Here is a 22,761-nt window from a genome sequence, read left to right on the forward strand (position 1 = left end):
TATTTAAAGAAGGCCATTTATTTTGAAGGACTTCAATACATCCTGTGTAAATAGCTCCAACTAATTATTCAGTATTTATTAAACTTCTCTGAACTTGGAAACATGTGCTAGTAACGAAGAATATATTCAACTATATATATATATATATATATATATATACAGTAAAATATTTTTACTCATTCAGTGTTTTTTATAGTTAGTCTAAAATAATGAGGCTACTATATACTCCTTTGTGATAATGCATTTAGTGGAGGCTAAAATAGAATTATCACTATATTTTTACAGTTTACTAGTGGTGGTGTCTGATTTAGATATCATTCACAGTAAATGTAAATCAAAGATTCATTTGTATTTGGATATGAAATAATGCAGTATGTAAAAGAATAACTGTCTACTTATTTTTAAACATTTTGTGAAACTTATTTTAAATGTTCTATTTCTAATGTTTTTAGGGCTATTAGACATATTTGAGATTAAAAATTAACATTAACCTATATATCATTAACAAATTTAAGTAGAATATTCTTGGTAAGTGATTTAAAATACATTATTCATTGGAATGAACTGGCATTTTTAAATTTTAAATCTTTTTCAGTGTGTTTAAATCTTTATCAAGAGGAAAAACTAAAATTAGGGAGATTTTCCCTTCCCTGTTTTTGACACTTCTTCCTACCACTCCCCTGCTATATGTCTCATATCTTCTGTCATCTTGCAAGTTTTGTCTCTTTCCTGATCCTTTGTTTCATTTCTCTATGTTCCCCATATGAATGAAACCATCCGATATTTATCTTTTTCCTTCTGACTTCACTTAAAAAATTCTTGTGAAGAATTAATATTATCTGATTAATGATGACAACAACAGCAGCATTAATAGTAGCAGCTAACACTTCTAAGCTTAGAACAAGTTAGGTAGTGTTGTAGGTGCTTTGTATGTATTAACTTTAATATACATACAATTTTTTATTTAGTACCTGGAACATAATAAATACTCAAAATATGTCGGTTGCTTTGGGTGTTTTTCATTATCATCATCTTCATTGTAGTGTCAACTATTGCTATATTTTATCAATTTTATACTAAACCGATGCTTTGATTTTCTTTTCTACATAAAATGAAACTTTTTCAGTTTTACTCTCTACCAAATTTTCCTCTTATTAAACATCCCATTTTTAATGTGCTCTGATTCTATTCCTATTATATGTGATATATTTTTACTTCAGAGAGAAAAAATTGAGAACTTTATAAAATGTTATTAGAATATACAGTCTGTAATGGTTGTAAATTGTAATTTTTAAATTTTAAGTTAAAAAAAACATGTTTTTTAAACTCAGGGTAGGATAGTTCATAGTGAAAAGCTAGAAAAGTAGAATAATTTTAAAAATTATATATTTCACATAAAGATGTGAAAGCAGTGAGATCAGAGGGAGTGAAATTTTTTATCAGGTAGATTTCTTTGAGAGTTGTCTTTTTTTTTTTTTAAGATTTATTTATTTATTTATACAAGCACTGGGTATAGTCAGAAGTGCGGGAGGGTGAGAGAATTCACCAGAGCCAGAGCAGGGAGCAGAGCAGGCAGAAGGACCGAAGTACACTGCTGAGGGGAGCAGCGGGCAGCAGGAGAGGTCTGCGTGCCATGCGGGACCCTCCTCCCGTGGCCAGGGAGCAGCCTGGGATGGAACCAGCGCTGCAGAGGCTGCGGGCAGCTTTGCAACCCAGCGCTCAACCGCTGCGCCACTAAGAGTTGTCTTGAAGATCTACACATTCCTTTGGAAACACTTGCAGATTTTGAGCATAGGCAAGAATATGACCTAAACCTAGGTAGAAGATCAGAGTATTTGGTGGCTATATGAGTATAGAATAACAAATCTAGAGACATGAAAAGTCCCCATACCAAGTCTGATTTACCTCTCCAGATATTTACTGGAATAAGAAAGTAGCAACAATGTCAAAACTTGAAGAAAACATAGTTGAATGTGCTACAGTTTCTAGTGCATAAGAGCAAAGGCCTCCTGGGAAGAAGGGTCACAGCAAAAGTCCAGTGGAGTCTAAGAAGTAGTGAATTGATTATATGTAGTTTTTTCCCCCCTGCGGCCACATACTAGTTAGGATATAATTAGTAGTTAAAAATTCAGATAGGCTTTTGGTGGGATTAGAAAAAACAGAAGAGTTTTTGGCAGTTGTGTTGTGCTTAAGTGACAAAACTGCATATTTCTTAGCTGATTCCCTGTTTTTTGACATTTTTTCAAATTCTGAAGCTATTCTGGATGAATAAGTAAAAATGTAAGTTCAAAACTTAGGAACAGTATAGAAAAATTTCTAATCTCTGATAGCTGAGGAGAAAAATACGTGCTAAGCTCTCTATTGACAGTACTGGAGTACTGTACTTTGGAAAAACCAGGAAAACCAGTGGCATGCCCAGTCTTAAAAGAATTCAGTGTATAATCAGTTTAACTCAGTTGGTGATTAGGGTAAGGGTTTCACCTCTCTTAACCAACCTGACAGAGAACAGAATACATCAACTCCGGTTATGATTGGTAACATCAGGTGGAGCCATTTATAAAATTCACAGTGTCCAACATTTTGATCAAAAATTTCTAATCATCAAAAATCACATGACCATAATAACAGAAAAAAAAAGGAAAAAACTATTTTGTAGAAACATACGACGGGGTGATGTAGATATTACGTTTAGAGGAAAAAGACTTAAGACAATCATGGTTAATTTGTTTAGGAAAATGGAGAACAGGAGGAAGAAAATGGAGGAAATAATGGAAAATTTCACCAGGTAATTGGCATATACTAAGCAAAACAAATAAAAATCCTAGTACTGAGTAATACAGTACCTGAAGTTCTAAACTCAGTGAGGCGGAAAATTCACCTTGTATAAGAAGATATTGTCAGTAAACTAAAAACAACCCTGAAAGATATCTAGAGTAAAGCATGGGGGAAAAAAAAGGAAATAAAACAACACAAGAGATAAAATTATAATTGTAGTATATAAGTGTAGATTCTAGAAAGTAAAAATGTGCAGAAGCAAATTATCCAGAGACAGTTACCACAATCTTTGCTTCTGAAACTGATAAAACTTCATTTCACAAAGCTCAGAAAAACTCCAAATAAGATACTACAAAGAAAACAACATGTGGTCACATCATGATAAGATTACTGAATGCCGAAACAAATAAAAAAGCAGCTTGAGAAAAAACAAAACAAAATAAAACCTTTTACTTTCAGAGGGGCAAATCTGACTGCTGACTTCACAACATAAATAATGGAAACCATGAGACAGTAAAATGAAATCTTTAGAGTGGTGAAAGAAAAATCACAAACCCAACCTAGAGAAAATATCTTTCAAAAGCAAAGGTCAGACTAAACTTGTCAGACTGAAGAAAAAGGAAATTTAAAGGCACATCGACTCTCTTGGATTGCTTGCCTTTATGTCGTAAAGTAGTAAAGCAGACCAAGGTGAGGCGCACATGGGGAGCAACGGAGTCTTACTTTTCAGTTAGTAGTACCTTGTGGGTGAACTAGTTCTCCAAATCCAGTTAAGTTTTCCAAGGACTGCAACCTGAATAATATCTTGACTGCTATCTTATGAAGAACCCTGATCCATAACTCCCAGCCAAATCATTCCTAAGATTCTTGAGTCATAAAAAACATGTTATTAATTAATTAATACATGTTATTATTTCAAAAATGAGACAGACATGAAGAAAGGAAAGACTGAAGGGAGAGTCTGCACTCAGCCTTAAGATAATCTAAGACAAAGAAATACAGGAAGGAAGGAAGGAAAAATGCCAGGAAATGGGTGAGAGAGAGAGAGAGAGACAGTGAGCAAATCACTGATTGTCAAAATCAATACTGGTAATATATCATGCATTTAAAATTATATTTATAATTGAAATCTAGCCCACAGTCAATAGATGAAGATTGATAAATGAGATACAGTGTCTCTAAAGTTATAAAATGAGTGAGTTTGGCAAGTTTGATGAACACACAATACACCAAAATAACTGATTTCTTTATACTAGTAACAAAGGGAATATAATTCAACCTAGTAGTTATGTTGGGATTGGTAGTGACTACAAAGGGGGAATAAAGGGACTTGACATGTGCTGATTTTTTCTGGTTCTGCTTATATGAGTATACTTAATATGAGAAAATTCATCAAATGAACATTTAAAAGTTCAAAAATTTAGTATCATTTGAACATTTTCCTCAGTGATGAGTTTGAAAAGTACATCTCTTAACCCAGTTTACCAATTAAAGATATAAGATGGAATTAATTTTAACTTTACAGAAAGAATATTTAATTTTTAAATGTAATAAGTTGTTTTTTCTACTTTCTCTTTTTTTTAATTAGCGAATTTTAGCACCCTATACTGATTTTCACTACAGACATAGTCCAGATACAGCAGAAGGACAGCTCAAGTAAGTACCATTTGTTTCTAATAACTTATGAGATGTTGCATGTTGACATTTAAACTTTTAAATTTTCCCACTGTTTATATAGCCAGAGAAGTGTGAGTTTTAAATAAATTTACCATCTCATGTAGTCTTGTTCCGTTTCTCTTATAATATGACTGACTTGTTTTAAAAGTTAAAAGAAGCTTTGGGAATTTTAAAGATTTGGAATTTTCTTAAAATGTAAGGCTGTAGTAGAAACCTAGGATGTTAATTTAATTTTTTAAATTCTGTTAATTTTACAGTGAGAGACTGAAATAATTAAATAATAGGAAGTGATGTGAAGAGCTGTGTTAACAAATTTAGTAAGCAGAAAGAAGTACAATGTTGACTTTTGAGAGTAAATTTAATAGGGAAGTAAAATAAAAATCATTTTCTAGAAATGAGGCAGAATAATTTTCATAGTCTTTTTGAAAAGTTCAGTAGTTATTAGGGATAACTTTATAATTATATTGATTTAAGGATCAAATCACTGTGAAGGTTGGCAAATAACATGCCACTAGTAAATATGCAATGAGGTGTTTTTCTAGTAAGATTATTGGATTGTAGATATACTCACTAATTTTGATAGATGGTATATATTTTTAAAATCCTCACTAAATTTGGGGAAATTCTGGAATATTGGGGGTATTTTTGTTGTTTTTAACTTTTTTCCTGAATTAAAAATAGTAGTTTCCTGTCTTTAATCAGGTCTGCCATTGTATACACATTACACCCTAACAGATCATGACTTGAGCTAAGAAATCAAAATTGGTTTCTTTTGTTTAAGACTTAAACCTTATTCTTGCTAAGTATGAATTGGAATTCTTAAGCCCCTTTCTTGCCTGCTTCTTATAACACTTGGACTTTCTCTTTATCACTGGAGAATTATACATGCATTTTTTTTGTTGCTGTACAACAAATTACAACAAATAGCATCAGTTTATTAGCTTACAGTTCAGTAGGTCAGAAGTCTGACAAAGATCTTATCTGGAGGCTGTGGTAAAAAATCCTTTTCCAAGCTTATTCAGGTTGTTGGCAGAATTCATTTCCTTGCTGAAGTACAACTAAGCTTCCTGTTTCCTTGCTGACTATTCACTGTGGCCTACTCTCATCTTCTAGTGCTTCCCTCCTTCCTTAGCATACTATTTGCCACATCTTGAAACACAACAAAAATTCTTCAAATACTTTGAATCTTAAGGGTTACTGGGCTTCATAAATAACAATCACAAAAATGGAAGTGATAGCATATTCACAGGATTCAGGGATTAGGACATTTGATCTTGGATGGAGATGGTAAACTGTCTTTAGAATTTTCATTACCAGAACAAGTAAGAGATGAATCCTGGATATTTTTTAAATTTGGAGGTGAAAAAATACATTACACCAAAATCCTTTCTTTCCTATTGGTTTTGTACTTTCATTAAGTTGCTTGAGTTTGGGCAGTTTCTGGACATGGGTATTTTAATGGCCAAGGAACATGGAAAAGAGTGATTTTTTATAATACTACAAATATATGTAATAGGTTAGAGAATGGATTACCAAGCAATCAATATGTTTGTGTACTAACTTTCTTACAAAAAGGAGTACCAGGGCTTCCCCAGTGGCACAGCGGTTGAGTGCTGGGTCGCGAAGCTGCCCGTCAGCCTCTGTAGCGCCAGTTTGTTCCCCGGCCTCCGGGCGAGGGTCCCTCATGGCGCACAGACTTCTTCTGCCGTGCCCGCTGCTCCCCTCAGCAGTGTACTTCGGTCCTTCTGCCTGTTCTGCTCCCTGCTCTGTCTCTGGTGAATCCTCTCACCCTCCCACGCTTCTGACTGTACCTAGTGCTTTTATAAATAAATAAATTAAAATTTTTTTAAAAAACACTTAAAAAAAAAATGAGTACCAAAGATGGATCACACAGTTGTCCTATTCTTGTTTCTTCCACATCCCATCTCCCCATTTTAGTTTCAGTTGTATTCTCACTTTGATTGGTGCTACAGAGTTTAGTCGGGGGGTGTGTGTGTGTGTGTTTTCTCTAGTGTTTTTTTCCTCTTTCATAGACTGGTGGTTCATTGCTCTTTATCCTTTATTTCTTTCACAGTTCTAGGAGTTTCTGTATTTTCACAAGTGTTAAAAATTTTATTGGGGAAGAAAAAAGGTGGCACAGACAAAAATGAGTATTTGAAAGGGTAGGGTGGTTGAGGTAGCACAAATAATACAAATTGTTGTTAGGTATTGAAATTGGACATAGGCCACACATAGAAAATGTTTGACAAATACAAGTACTTCTATTGCCTTGATTACTTTTCTTAACTATTGCATAGAAAGGAACAAGTGTAATAATTAGATAAACAATTAGTTTATCTAAAGAAACTAGTTGGTGATATTAATCATAACTAGTTATTTAAATATTCCAGTGAGTATATGGATCGTTGAGCTTGCTTGTTTGAAATAAATGCTCAAATAAATTTGGGGCAAGACTTCTGAAATAAAGAAAATGCATGTGGTGAAAGAAAGAGATTTATGTGGTAAGTTTCTATGCTAATGGGTAGCCTTGCTAGAGATGCTTGTTAAGCAGGCTGGTGTTCTCTCTGATGCTCAATTAAAGGTGTTAATGAGCTATCTAAGAATAGTTTTCAGAAAGAGAGCAGGAAATGTAGAACTGAATAAAAAAACAGAATTTATAGCTTATTTTAAACCCTTGTGGATTTTAAATGGGGTCAGTATGTAATTGGGTAATTTCCTTTATGGTAGGTCTGATCTTAGTGGATTTTTTAAAACATGTTTATATTCCTGTGTAAATATTTAAACATTAACTAATGATAGCTCTTGTTCTACTACAGTAGCAGAAAAAACTCACTTTTCATTTTAACATTTTGTATTTCTATTTTTCTGCCCTCCCCTTATAGAGAAGACAGAGAAGCGAGGTTTCTAGCTAGTAAAATGGGAATCATAGCAACATTCCGGTCATGGGCAGGTAAGTTATTCTTTGTTGCTTTGTAACATTTGGTGAGGAAAGCTTGACTTTTTTGTTTTGTTTTGTTCAATTATTATTGCCATTGGGGGCTCCCTGGTGACTGAGGGGTTGAGTCTCAGCACAATCATCTCTATGGCCTGAGTTTGATCCCTGGCCCGGGAGCTAACCCACATATGGCACAACAGAACTCTCCTGTCTTGCCCTCTGCTCCCCTTAGCAGTGCATTTCAGTAAAAATCCACCTGTTCTGCTCCCACTCTGACTCAGTTGAATCTTCTCACCACCCCATCCTACCCGTACCCCTGGCCTACTCCCCAATTCTTCTACACTCACACACACACATACATACACACACACAAATTACTGTTGTTTTATTTAAAATAGAATGATAAAAAAATACAGTAATAAGATAATATTGCAATTGTCATTATTTGTGGCATTTTGTGAGTGTAATTTTCAGATAGCTGGTGATTGAATTTGCATTTTTTCCTTGTCATAATATTGATGTGTTTAAAATTGCTTGACCCATTACTGTCACTGAAGATTTTGATCCACACAATTTACGTGAAGTCTGTTGGTTTTACTCTTCTGTGTGTTCAATAAACTTTGCAATTAAATTTTTAAGACAAATACCAAGCAAAGTTTTGCAGTTTAGGTTGAAAAAAAGCTGTTAAATAAGGGAAATACAACATTGTCTTAACTATAGCCAATATTCTTACTCCCAGAGAAATGCTTATCAACAAACAGAGTCACTAGACAGATGCAAGAACTTTTTTGGATATGAAACATATCAAAGAAATTTAAATGATAAAATTATTGATTATCTCTAACCAACGTGGAAATACTGAGAATCTTTGAAATATACTATCACTTATAACCAGATACTATCATGGCTTGGGCAAAGATTGCAGATTTTGTAATTATGGATATACTACTGTAGAAATTTTGTTTTTGAAACTTAAGTTAGTGATTCCTCTTGTCTACTTTAGGTATTATTAATTTATGTAAACCTGGAAACTCTGGGATACAATCTCTAATTGGAGTACTTTGCATACCAAATATGGAAATAAGGGTAGGTAAACTTTATTCCCATTGTTTCATACCTGGATTTTTTAATGAAAGAAATTTATCCTAAAAAGAAAGATATCAGATGATGCTTTTTCCTCATGAATCGTTAATCTGTATCAAAAAGCTACATGAATTAGTTGAATCCTAAGTATAACATTAATCATTTGAAATACAATTGTTAGGAACTATGACTCTATTAAGAATTATATTTAAAATATTAAATTATACTGTATTCATTAACACTGCAAGCAGTACAGAAGGGCATTTTCATTGTAAAAGGTTCAAACAATGCAGAAATACACTTAGGAAAAAATAAAGTATTTATGCATCTTATGACCCATGTTTTTTATAATTTCTGTTATGGTTGTTTCTGATGAAAATTGTGTTTTTAATATTTATGTGTTTATTTGATAAATTCCTAAGTGTATAGGCATTTGTATTAAATTTTTAACAAATTGAAGTTGGAGGGACAAAAAATTACCTCTTTCAAGTAGCTTTTTATTTTTTCCCATTAAATTTTCTTGTTTTAATTTTTTTCAAAGGAACAAAATTTTCTCCTTTTCTCGGTTCTCTCTATGAACCAAATTCAAAATTATAGCTATGTGAATGATTGACAAGTCAGTAAAATCTGAAAAATAAAAGAGAAACTGTTAACCAGAGCTGCATTGCTTAAATGTGAACTAAAAAGCATTTAGACAGTGGAGATGAAAGATGAAAAGCTCTATAAGAGTGAAGTATGGTTGGGTCAATTCACTTGACTTCTTCCTTAGAAAAGAACATGGTCTACGGAGTCTGGCTAAGATTTAACTCCTGGTTTTATGATATATATAGCTCCATGATCTTGGGCGAATTACCTCTGGCTTTTAAACCTATTTCTTTGTGTGTATAGTGGGGATAATTGAAGATTTATGGGAAAGTTTAAATCCTATATGTGTGTGATTTGAGCAGAGGGGGCCTCCCTGGTGGCTCAAGGGGTCTCATAGGTCTCAGCACTATGAATTAATCCGCAGCCACTGCAGCAGAAGTTCCATCCCCTGCCAGAGATCTAACCCACATGGCAAAGCAGACCTTTCCTGTCTCGCCTGCTACTCCCCTCCGCAGTGTATTTCAGTGGCTCCACCTGTTCTGCTCCCCATTTGTCTGTGTTGAATCCTCTCACCCTCCTTCATCTATGGCCTACATACTAGTTCTTATATGCATAAATAAATAAATCTTAAAAAAAATCTCATAAACAGATTTATTATAGAAAATGAAATGTATTCATTTGCTTGTACAGCGAGGTCTGCTTGAAGTGCTTTATGATATATTTCGTCTTCCTCTACCTGTTGTGACTGAAGAATTCATAGAAGCATTGCTTAGTGTAGGTAAGTATTGAAGTGCATTTGTATCTATGCACATGTGGTAATTTTAAAGTGACTTATATAATGGAGACAGAATCCCATAAAAAAAAGCACTGAAATTTTGAATATTATCATCTTATTGTGTCATCATGGCATGAAATCAACATAAAAATAATTCTTGAAATAGATTTGTAAAACTAAGAAATTTCAGTATTTTCTTCATCACTCTAAATCTTGTAAATAAACAGTGGAATTCATAGAAAGATGAACCAATTAAAAAACAGATAAGACTAAAGGAAACAAGATTAAGTACCTAATCCCCCTGAAACTGAATTTTGTGAAAGTTATCAGCAATTTAATTAAACTAATCTGTAATTGTCAGATTATCTAATTCTTTTAATACACTGGACAAATAACTCCTAAGTTCCAAAGTTTTCTAAAGAAGTTAGATCTTTGTAGATTTACACAATTTTATTTTTTGAGTCATTTTTAAAATAGCATTAAAAGGTAATTCTTTATAGCCCACATACCTAAAGATTCTACATAATTTGATGTGTTTCAGTGATACCTAATTTCCTACTAACTACCTAATCTATTTTAGACCCAGGTCGATTCCAAGACAGTTGGAGGCTTTCAGATGGTTTTGTAGCAGCTGAAGCAAAAACTATTCTTCCTCATCGTGCCAGATCCAGGTAGAATATAGATATGAAATGGCTCAAGTTTATCCCAATACTGCTTTTATTTTAAGTTATGTAATGTTTGGAACACAAGTCAAACCATGTCTGTGATGGGTTTATTTCCAGGCCAGATCTCATGGACAATTATTTGGCACTGATCCTCTCTGCATTTATTCGTAATGGACTTTTAGAAGTAAGACTTTAAATTTTATTTCATTCTATCTTTTATTTATTTTCTTTAGCAAAATGCTTTAAGAGCAAAAGACCTAGGATGTGTGTATATGTTGAGATATATTTTGCAATAATAATATTATCTTTTGTTTTCAAAGGGTTTGGTTGAAGTCATAACAAATAGCGATGATCATATTTCAGTTAGAGCTACTATCCTTTTAGGAGAGCTTTTGCATATGGTAAGTTTAGCAACTTTGGTTAAACATTTTTATACCCTAGTATTTTAATTTATACAACAGGTTATATTATCTGTATTGCTTTATGGTATCTCAAACAATAAGTTTGGATTTTTGCAATGTTTATCTTTATGTTACAAAGAGCCTTTTAATGCCTTTTATCTTGAGATATAGTCATGTGATTAATCATACATATCTATGCTGCTTTTATAAATGGAACAAATATAGAAAATATAAAATATTGCATATTGATTTTTTTTACACATTTTTATATGGGTATTTTCAGTACTATAAATCTTTATCTTAGGATAAACTTTATACCTACAAAGCAGGAAATCACAAAACTATAGATATTTCTTCAGTCAGAAATAAAATCAACATATGACAGTACCTTAACTTTAGAAAACTATGCAAAAATATGAAATCTTGTTTGAACTTCCTTCACTTTAAACTTTTAGTTTAATATGTGAAGGGATAGCACTGTCTGTGAAAAAATTAAGTAATATTGCAGGTTTCAGGTCTGACATTTTTAATTTTAATTCTTAAAATATAATTTCCTATAAGATTATCAATATTGAATATTAATTACTTTTATATAAAGGAATTTCTTTTATAAATTTCATCAATCTCTTCCATTTACCAACATTCTATGATCCCTTAAAATATAAAAATTGGTGATTTTGAGTATAATGGTTTTAAGCCATAGCTGGTTATTCTTACATCTTCTGGCTTCTACATTTAATTAGTTTACTTACCTTCATTGGTGGAAAGCAGAGTCTTAAGTTTCTTAATTTGAAGAATTTTTAAAAAAAATTTATTTATTTTACACAAGAACCGGGGTACAGGGCAGATGCGCAGGAGGGTGAGAGGATTCACCAGAGACAGAGCGGGGAACAGAACTGGCAGACTCACGAAATAACTTGCTGAGGGGAGCAGCAGGCGCTACAGGAGAGGTCTGCTGCGCCATGTGGGACCCTCGCCAGTCAGCCGGGATCTAACCGGCGCTGCAGGCTGCAGACATCTTCACGGCACAGCGCTTAACCGCCTGTGCCACCAGGGGAGGCCCTTAATTTGAAGAATTTTGGAATATGTGAAAAGCCTGTTTTGAGAAGTCTTTTTTTTTTTTTTTTTTCCTATTTTTAGTTGAGGTAACATTGGTTTACAACACTATGATTCAGAGGTGCAGGATCACATCTCTTTGGATGTATGTTAACACATTGCACCCACCACTGAGGCACCATTAGTCCTCACCATGTCCATCGGGCCCACTTCCCTGTCTCTGTCCCTCCCTGTTATCTCTGGTAACCTCAATTTTACAGTCAAATTTCTAGGTTTTTTTTTTTTTGTTTGGCTTTGTCCAACCCTTTACTTGTTTACCCATATTCCACATATGAGCAGAACTATTTGGTATTTGCCTTTCTCCTTACTTACTAGCTTAGCGTTATTGCCTCCTGTTTTGTCCATGTAGCAAGAGGTGGTTTTTAAAACTCAAGTTGCTAATGCATAAGTTATGGTACTGCATCTAGTATTTTAAATGTTATTTTTAATATAATATAGCACTGGATAGATACCAGTTTTGATATTTGTCCTTTTTGGATTAAGAATTGTGTTTAATTCAGTACCACTTAAAATTATAGCAATGTTATAATAAGGATCTTTGATATTTAGTGATACTGTTAATGTAATAACAAGAAAGCAGGGTATTATAACTGTGGATAATCTATAACACAGTATTTTCATTTCTCACCTATTATAAAATATTTGATTTTAGGCAAACACAATTCTTCCTCATTCACACAGTCATCATTTGCACTGCCTGCCAACCCTAATGAATATGGCTGCATCCTTTGATATCCCCAAGGAAAAGAGACTGTGAGTATCAGAGTTCTAGCAGAGGTTGTTGTATTTAGTACCCACTTAGATTGACTTTTTCTTTAAAAAAAAAAGATGAAAAATTAATAGTTTTCAAATAACAGTACGTATTTTAGGCTATAAAATTTAGTAAAATGAACATTTTCTAGTGTATTTTTGTACAAGGATATAAGCTGTCTACCAGATGACTGAAAATGTTGGTTGAGAGTTTTTTTTTTTAACTATTTTATGTTTTGAGAGCAATTCCAGGTTATTTTTAAAAATATCTCAATTACTTCAAATTAACAAAGCATAAAGACGTGGATTTGTTAGAATTCACACTGTGGGCATTGAAATAAGCTAAACTCTTAATATTGTAAACAATAGAATTTCAAACAAAAGTATGGCAATACAGCTGTAGCTTTGCTGGAAGTCCAGTGCTAATCTTAAATTTTAAAGGGTAAAGGTAAAATATTTGAAAGATAAAGATGGAGGAATTTGATTGGGAAGTACTAGTAGGAACCTTTTTCATTTGGTAAAGATTATGTCTCTTCCAGGGTTGTCTTTTTTCCTATTATGGTCATAAAAAGCATGTATTTATGCCTTGTTTTGTGTGTGTATAATGTTCATGAAATATAGTTCATTAGCTTTTTGGAACTATGAGTTTTTCATTAATAGAATATATTGTAAAAATTTAGTTACCTTTATTAATATAGATATACACATGGGCTTCATAGTAGATTCTATTTATTAGTTTTAATTTTGTCAGTGAAAATGCTATTACTTAATAGACTGAAGTTGTATTATAAACTGAGGGAATTAGCAATCTTCTGAGTTCTGACTGAAGGCTTCCAACTTTTATTTTAGTAGTGTCATGAAAGAAAAATGTACTTTCCCTAGCCCTTGGTACCCTAAACTCTGGGTCAGATTATGACCAGTTTCAGTGTTTTCATCAGGAATTCAAATTTACCTTCAAGATTCTGACAATGGTAGTCTTCTTAGAGTGTTTTGTTTGTTGTTTTAAGCTTAGCAAGCTCTCTTTAACTGAGAGTAAAAACTTGCCAAGCTAAACACATCTCAAGATTTAACAATTTTAGATTTAATTTGTATTTACCAGAAGTTCTGAAGTTGAGACTCGATGACTACCAAATTCTTGAAAACTACATGTATGTACCACAAAGAATTAAAAGTAACTTTAAAAAGAATATTTATAGTTTACATCATCATTGGGGAAAATAGAGACTGTTGATTGATACCAGGATACTGGTATTATTGATTATCCATATGGCAGATAAGTGAAATTGTATTCTTAACTGATAATATTCATAAAACAGGTTTTAGGGGGATTAGGTACTTAACCTGTAAAAGCCAAGTTTTAAAACTTTTGTAAGAGAATATAGAAAACTAGGTGTCTGACCTTATGGAAGGGATTTTAAAAATAATATACAGAAAATGCCCATCACCATAGCAGAAAAGATTAATAAGTACATGTTTAGGTGAGTGTAAAAAATTAGTGTTTTTTTCATACAAATCAGTAGTGGTTTTTTTTTGTTGTTGTTGTTAGTTCCAAATTTTTGATTATATAATTTACTTTTCAGTAACACCCTTTAGCCATAAATTTGTTTTAATAATTTATCAAAGTGCTCTCTCTAAAATTATGCTAACCTATTGCTGTATTCATTGAATGTTTTTCTCATTAGGCGAGCCAGTGCAGCATTAAACTGCTTAAAACGCTTCCATGAAATGAAAAAACGAGGACCTAAGCCTTACAGTCTTCATTTAGATCACATTATTCAGAAAGCAATTGCAACACACCAGAAACGGGATCAGTATCTCCGAGTTCAGAAAGATATATTTGTTCTTAAGGTACTAACATGAAATTCTTATTTTTAAGCTATTTCCTTAGTTAACCACTAGATTTTAGTATATGTATACTTGCTTGCATTTGCAGTTTTATTTATGTTTATGGAGTTTCAAATGACTTCAAAGTTTTATAATAAGTAGGCAGTTTAGAGCTGTATTTTTACAACTTTTTAAGATTAAGGAAAAAACACCATTAACTTCTCCTTAAATAAAAATCTTTTTCTTTTAAAAATTTGAATATAGTCTTCTGATGTGAGGACAGTGTGCCTTATTTTTCTAATTAATTCTCGATTTTAGGATACAGAAGAAGCTCTTTTGATGAATCTTAGAGATAGTCAAGTCCTTCAACATAAAGAGAATCTTGAATGGAACTGGAATCTTATAGGGACCATTCTTAAGGTATGACAGATAATTTTTGGTAATTAACTTGATTGTCTTCATTTTGTTATTCATTGTAATTCATCATAATTATATGTTTGGGAATTGATAAATACATATATATTATGTTTTTTGTAGTGGCCAAATGTAAACCTAAGAAACTATAAAGATGAACAACTACACAGGTATGTAAAAATTGTTTTGCATTTAAATTTAAGAAATTCTTATTTGGATTTTTTTTATGCCTAATAACTGTTAAAAATAATAGTGTTTTAAAGATGTATACATGCATTCAAATAGTTGATATTCAATAGGTACATAGCAACTTATTCTTTTTCTAGCTAGCTATATTCTAGTTTATACTATTGGAACAAATGCCATACTTGAGATAGAATTTTCTGAAATTAGGCTAATATCAACTATGTAATAGTCCTAGCCCTAATGTATGAGAATGACATAATAAAGACACAGTGTTTTCCTCCCCAAATAATGGCCCTTTCTGCTCCTGCTTGCATCTGGCCATAGATGGTTATACATTCTTCCTCCTCTTCACCTACCCGGTAATCAAGTTGACGCACACTACATCTTCCATAAAACGTGCTGATGTTGTAGCATGTACATTATTTCAAGCTACTGTCTTATTCTCTGATATACCCTTGTGCTTCTACTCCTTTTGAGTTTAGACTATTGTATTGATCATGTTGAATAAGATGACTTTTCTTTCTTGTTTGAGATAATTACATTAACAATATTATTTGACTGTACTCATCTATTCATGATATTTAACTTTATATTAAGTTTTGAGAAATACATAGAACATATAAGTTACATTGGAATAAAGAAGCACACTCTTTGGAAACAGGAAACAGATGTTTCATTCAGCTTCATTTCTGTAATTCTATGAATGACTTTGTACCTTTATTGGATTAGATTGTAGTGCATGAAATAAATTTAGCTAAATTAAATGAAATCTTGGAACATTGTGTTGAAAATTGTAACATTAAATAGCTATTTCTTCATAAATTATCTCTTTGTTCATAAATTCAGCTGGCTAAGTTTAGTGGCTTTTAAAAAAGATTTATTTATTTATTTATGCATGTAACAGCTGGGGTGTAGGTCAGAGGTGCAGGGAAGGCGGGGTGAGAGGATTCACCAGAGACAGAGCAGGGAGCAGAACAGGCAGATTGACAGAAATACGCTGCTGAGGAGAGCAGTGAACAAAACAGGAGAGGGTTAGCTCCCTGGCCAGAGATTGAATTCATGCTGCAGTGGCTGCTTTTAGCTTTGTAGTGCTGAGACTTAACCCCTTGCACCACCAGGGAGGCTCAGTTGCCTAAGTTTTACCTGCATCTGTTATGCTTGGCTTTTTGCCTCATTGTAAAAAACTGACAATCGTAATTTGGTAACGTTTGCTTACAATATTGAGTATATATTTATTTTGTAGAGCCGTGGGACAAAGTTTTCATTAAAATACACTAGAAGGAAATTTATGTCCAGGTGACTTCCTCATTTTTATCCAACCTTGTCTTCTGGCCACACTCTATCTGTATTTTTCTTGCTAGCATCTTCACGTATTTCCTTCTAGCATCTCACCGTAAAATTCTTACACCACAACAATATACTTTACAATGAAGGGTTTTTTGTTTTGTTTTGTTTTGTTTGTGGGTGAAATGTGCTATATGCCTTTATTAAATTTCTTGCCATTTACCTTCATGGTTTAGACTCAAAACATATTTTTAGCCTTTTCATTACATAAGCTGTGGTTAAGATTCTAAACTATTTGGTTGGTTTCTTACCTTGCTAATTTTATTTTGATCTTAGGTTTGTACGAAGATTACTTTATTTTTACAAGCCCAGCAGTAAATTATATGCCAACCTGGATCTGGATTTTGCCAAGTCCAAGCAGCTCACAGTTGTGGGTTGCCAATTTACAGAATTTCTTCTTGAGTCTGAAGAGGTAATACTAGTACTTTGAATATTTTCCATATGAAATGTTTTTTATTGACGTTATCCCTTTCTTTCTGAATATGCATAAGCTATTTTTAGAAACATAGGGAATGAGCACAGACCTTGATTTGAATCCTGACTTAGTAACTAGTTATGTGACTTTATATGTCTTACAGAGGTTTTCTCTGTAAGGGGAGAGGGAAAGAGAGGGATCAAAACAGGGAGGGAAATGCCCAAGGACTGTGGTAATGGATCACAGGCATGCTGTGGTGCTGGGACAACTTATGGGGACTACATCTGCAGGGAGAAATCAATACTGTACGAAAATTAACATCTACTGGTAACATCTACTGATACAGGAGATGTAAAATGGAAAGTAATATCATTCTTCATGTGTCATTGTGTTATGAAAAAGTAAACAATAGGTACTATGTCATTGAATCTGTTATCAGTAATATTATCATTAATTTTTTGTACTTGATTAAAGTTGATATTTCTAATTACAGGCACTCTGTCCTTTTGCAAAAATGTAATGTGTATTTACTTTTAGGATGGTCAGGGATACTTAGAAGATCTAGTAAAGGATATTGTGCAGTGGCTCAATGCCTCATCTGGAATGAAACCTGAAAGAAGTCTTCAAAATAATGGTTTATTGACTACCCTTAGTCAGCACTACTTTTTATTTGTTGGAACCCTTTCTTGCCACCCTCATGGAGTCAAAATGCTGGAAAAATGCAGTGTGTTTCAATGGTAAACATCCCTAAATTGTTTCAATATCTATCTAAACTTAAATGCTCTTTAGTCTGTACATATTTTTTGTATGTTTCATTAAAATATCAAAAGAAAGTTTTTTAAATAACCTTGTCTTGATGTTCTGATACTTTTTTATGTGATAACTGTCATTAAATGCTTTCTTTTAGAAAAGTTTTGTGTCTGCTAGGAAATGTTTTCTCTTATCAAATACCTTGTTTATATATGGAATTTTAAAATATTTGTTAAATTAGTGAATCATTAATGTAATTTCTAGTAACATGCATTATTTTCAATCTTTTTTTTTTTTTTTTTTTAGTCTCCTTAACCTTTGCTCCTTGAAAAACCAAGATCATTTGCTGAAACTAACTGTTTCTAGCTTGGACTATAGCAGAGATGGGTTGGCTAGAGTTATCCTTTCCAAAATCCTAACTGCAGCCACTGATGTAAGTATAATATTATCAATAACATTGCCTTTTATAACCAATAATATAACATATTGGTTATAATCAATATAATATATTAGTTATTATAGTTATACAGGTATAATTAATTCAATATGCTGTACATTTTCAGTAAATTTTTAATTTTTAAATTCTAAGAATATAAGATGGAATTTAAGTTTGCATTAAAATTTTACTTTAATGATCCTCCAAAGAATTTCATAGATTATCCATATTTTTATATGAAAGAGCAGCTAGATAGAAAGAGAAGTATTTTGTTTTACTGGCACTAAAAAAATTTATATTAAGACATTTACCATCAATTTTATTTTTTCTGCCCCTCTCAATTAGAGGAACTGTGCCCAAAGTCATATACTCCATCCGTGGTGAAGTGTTTTGATATTTTTAATGTTTTCATTTATCTCTGTAGGCATGCAGGCTGTATGCAACAAAACATTTAAGAGTGTTATTGAGAGCTAATGTTGAATTCTTCAATAATTGGGGAATTGAATTACTAGTGACTCAGCTGCATGATAAAAACAAAACAATTTCTTCTGAAGCCCTTGATATCCTCGATGAAGCATGTGAAGACAAGGTGTGAAGGCATTATTTTATAATAAACTACTTGTACATGAATTTTATTCAATTTAAATAGATAATTATATGAAATCATAATGTATATGATACAGAAATTTTGGAAATGAAGTTTGCTATCTTTGTGCAATTGTTAATTTGTTTAATCATTTCCTGTAGGCCAATCTTCATGCTCTTATTCAGATGAAGCCAGCTTTATCCCATCTTGGGGACAAGGGGTTACTTCTCCTTTTGAGGTAAGTTTTTTTTAGAGTTTTTTTTAAAGATTTATTTATGCATACAAGAACTGGGGTACAGGCCAGAGGTGCAGGGGATGAGAGGATTCAACAGAGAAAGGGTGGAGAACAGAACAGGCAGAATGACTGAAATACACTGCAGAGGGGAGCAGCGGGCAAGACAGGAGAGGTCTGCTGCGCCATGTGGGTAGCTCCTTGGCTGGCTGGGGGATTGAACTCATGCTGCAGAGGCTGTGGACAGCTTCACAGCACTTCGCTCAACCCCTTGCACCACCAGGGAGGCCCTTCAGGTAAGTTTTAAGTAAATTTTTCTTGCAGTTATTTTTTTCTTTTGTGTTCTTTGGCAGTGTATTTTAAAGCTGGATTCAAGTATGAAAAGAAAGCACTCTAAATTATCTGGTAGCTTCTGAAAGAGGGCTACTTAGAATCTTGGACATCTGTTACTACTGAAATCATGTTCATTTCTATCTTCATGCTTTTCATGACGTTTTCTTCACTGTGACTGGATTCATGTGGATTTTTGTTTATTTTTTAATTGAAGCAGCATTGGTTTATAATGATATATGTAATTTAGAGATACAGGATCAGAGCCTTCAAGTATATGTCACCACACCACAACAAAAAGATTGTGCAAATTCATTGGTAATTGAAATTACAATAAATAGTAACTCACCTTTTAGTTTTAGGAAGGAGCTATTTCCAAAGTCTTTTAGCTCCTTAAACATTTTTTATCAGACTTAGTGTTAAACTGCTGCTTGTTTTCATTTACAGATTTCTTTCCATTCCAAAAGGGTTTTCCTATCTGAATGAAAGGGGTTATGTAGCAAAACAACTGGAAAAATGGCACAAGGTAATGTCTTAATGAATGAGGTTCAATTTATATGTTTTTCTCTTGGGAAATAGATTTGTAAACTTAGAGGTTTTTTTAAAATATCAATATTTCAGAACAAATGAGGTTAAATATTAAAATATTCATATGAAGTTGTCTTAAATTCTGTATAAGTCCATTTTAAAAATTACAGTTATAATACAGAAACCGAACAAAGGGTCAGAAAAAAGACAAAACTTGCAAGCTGACCATAGATCTTAGGCATACAGCAGGGGAAATGGCGAGAAAGAGGTCAAAACAGAGAGGAAAGAGGCCTCGGGACTGTGGTGATGGATCAAAGGTGCTGCGGTGGTGGGGGAACTATCGGGATTGCACCTGTGGGGAGAAAACAGATGCTATACAAAAATTAAAATTGATGTAAGAAAATAAATTTTAAAATTATGGTTATAGAATATTTTTTACTTTGTATACATTCTTTTAATATTTTGTTTTCTACTTAATTGATAACATTTACTGACACAATTTGTCAACACTACTTACCACAATTTCTTTTATTCTCAGATTCTTATACAGCCTACAACTTTATATGAGCCCTTTTAAGCTCAAACTAGAATAATTTTTCTAAAATAGAAAGTTTTAAAAACAGTTCTATGAAGCAGATAAAGTAATCTAATTACATTTGTTTAGAATATAACTTCTTTCTATGGTAAATAATAGGAAAACGTAGGAAGAAGGGAATAATTTGATATAATTGATAACTTTCTGGCTGGTTGTTACTCTAATTTCATTTTGTTTCAAACATAAATTTTCAGAGCATCTTAGAAACTCACTTAATACTCAATCCTAATGTAAGTGATCTATTAATTTCCCAGAATTTTAGATCACTATTCATATTGTTTATACTAAATCATGTTTAATAAGGGATTAATTTTTTAAAAGTACTATATAATGCATACAACTTCAGGTATAAAGTCATTGAATTATTTGATGAATTGGAGAACTGAGATAAGATGTGATAGTCTTATTTCCTCAAGAGAAGGTATATTTTAATCAATTACCATAATAAAATGGATCACCTTACTATACAAATTACAGTATTAGGAAATAACTTAGCAAATTTGGTGCACTATTTTTAAATAGTAAATGAAAATAGAACTGTTCTAGAAAAGACATTTGCAGGGCATAAGGGAACATAGAGGAAGGATTAATGACTTGCCTTGGGGACTAGCAATAGAAATGTTAGAATATTAGATCAATTTAGCAAAAGGATGTGGTATTTGAAATGGTCCTGAGAAGTAACCAAGGAAATGAAAGGAGAATATTCAAGGAAGAGATAACAGAATAAAAAAATCTATAAAATATAGAAACTTCACAGTCTTGTGAAGAAAGCTATATTCCACTGTGGTTGCGGATAAGGTCGATAGAGAGTGGCAAAATAAGTCTGGAATGGTAAATTAGCTGTGGAGGCCTTATAAACCCACAATATCATAACTGAGTGAGTTCATTTTATAGGATGTGGGGAAACAGTTCAAGAGTTTGAAGAGCAATCATAGTCAAATTTGGTGCACTATTTTTAAATAGTAAATGCAAAGTAGAACTGTTAAAGAAAAGACATGTGCAGGGCATAAGGGTAGGTACGTTGCAACTGGTCAGTTGCAGTGTAGAAGTTTGAGCATCATGTAAAAATCTAGGAATATTGAGACCAGTATAGAAGCAAGACATGACAACAGCATGAACTTAGGTGGTGGTAAGTTTGGATAGGCAGGGATGCATTTTCTGAGCATTTTAAAAATTAAATGGACAAGATATGTGGACAGATTGGACATAAAGAGTGAGAAGTCTAAGTTCACTCTTTAGGTTTCTAACTTGAGTGACTGTGCATATGATGGATCACCATAAAGAGACAGTGATTACAAAAAGTGGTTTACAGAATGAGGATAATGAATATATTGATTTGGTGTTGCCTGCGGGATGGCCAGAAAATATTTGAAAATGTGGGTCTATACCTCAGATATTTGGTGAACATGATAATTTGGGAATTACCAGTGAATAATAGTTGAAACCTGAAATGAGTTTTGAGTGCCAATGAAAATGTGAAGAACATGAGAGAAGAATGGGAATTGCTCCCTAGAGAGTCTCTGGTTTAATGGGGAGTCAGGGGGGAGTATGAAAGGACAGGAACACTGAGAAGAAAATATGCGGAGAATGGTGTCACTAAAAGGATCAGTCAAGGAGAGGCCAATAAGATGAACACTGGAAAACAGGCTGTTGAATAAACCAGTCATTGGTATATTTTGCTGGAGCAATTTCAGTAGAAAGTTGAATTGCAGTGAGTTATAATTTGTTAGGAATTAAATGGGAGGTTTAAAAATAAAGACAGTATATAGCCCACTCTCTCAAATTAATGGGAGAAAGAGAAGGGAACTTTTTGATAGCTTATCAGTGAACTTGGTGCTTTTCAGGTATTAACTCATTTAATCCTCACAGTAAACCCTATCAAATATATTCTATCATTTCTATTTGGTGAATGACAGTATGGAGGGTAAAAGGAGTAAACTAATTCATCCTAGGTCACAGAAATTGAAAAAGGCAAGAAGGGGCATTTTTTTATTCCAAAGCCTGTGCTATTTCTTGCCAGTAGTTTGCAGCATGCCATGGTGAAGTGATACTGTATTTTTCAAGGTAATATAACATCCAGACTAGTGTAATATTAAAATTCCATTCATTCAATTTAAATGTTCCTCAATCCAAGCCTGATAGACTTAGAAACCTACAGTGGACGGAGTATATGGTTAATTTGATGATTCTTTGGTGCTCATCAACTCCCCATTTATGAGCTGCAAGTTTTGAACCTTTCTAGGTTTTAAGCATGAGGGTGAAAAAAGGGTAAAGAGTCTTTTGTGGTCTTACTCAGTTGGTACTATTGTTACAGGGACTTGCTAGCTGAGTGACACAGATTTCATATGCTGATTCTTTT

The 22,761-nt window shown here is 33.0% G+C and overlaps 1 protein-coding gene across 5 annotated transcripts in view; it reads left to right on the forward strand.

The window, feature by feature from the left end:
- RICTOR (RPTOR independent companion of MTOR complex 2) overlaps window positions 1–22,761 on the forward strand; it is a 105,118-nt gene that overhangs the window by 58,115 nt on the left and 24,242 nt on the right. For all 5 annotated transcript variants that reach the window (XM_037529954.2, XM_037529955.1, XM_054688208.1 and 2 more), the window contains 17 exons: window positions 4,364–4,431; window positions 7,335–7,402; window positions 8,391–8,473; window positions 9,746–9,833; window positions 10,411–10,501; window positions 10,613–10,679; window positions 10,816–10,896; window positions 12,665–12,765; window positions 14,445–14,610; window positions 14,905–15,006; window positions 15,124–15,170; window positions 16,807–16,942; window positions 17,483–17,682; window positions 18,002–18,128; window positions 18,556–18,720; window positions 18,879–18,955; window positions 19,727–19,805. In XM_037529954.2, coding sequence (XP_037385851.1) covers window positions 4,364–4,431; window positions 7,335–7,402; window positions 8,391–8,473; window positions 9,746–9,833; window positions 10,411–10,501; window positions 10,613–10,679; window positions 10,816–10,896; window positions 12,665–12,765; window positions 14,445–14,610; window positions 14,905–15,006; window positions 15,124–15,170; window positions 16,807–16,942; window positions 17,483–17,682; window positions 18,002–18,128; window positions 18,556–18,720; window positions 18,879–18,955; window positions 19,727–19,805 — 1,746 coding nt within the window. The remainder of the gene's footprint in view (window positions 1–4,363; window positions 4,432–7,334; window positions 7,403–8,390; window positions 8,474–9,745; window positions 9,834–10,410; window positions 10,502–10,612; window positions 10,680–10,815; window positions 10,897–12,664; window positions 12,766–14,444; window positions 14,611–14,904; window positions 15,007–15,123; window positions 15,171–16,806; window positions 16,943–17,482; window positions 17,683–18,001; window positions 18,129–18,555; window positions 18,721–18,878; window positions 18,956–19,726; window positions 19,806–22,761) is intronic.

Source organism: Talpa occidentalis, unplaced genomic scaffold (assembly GCF_014898055.3).
Source record: "Talpa occidentalis isolate TD23 unplaced genomic scaffold, MPIMG_talOcc4v2.1 talOcc4.6, whole genome shotgun sequence".
Lineage (NCBI taxonomy): Eukaryota > Metazoa > Chordata > Mammalia > Eulipotyphla > Talpidae > Talpa > Talpa occidentalis.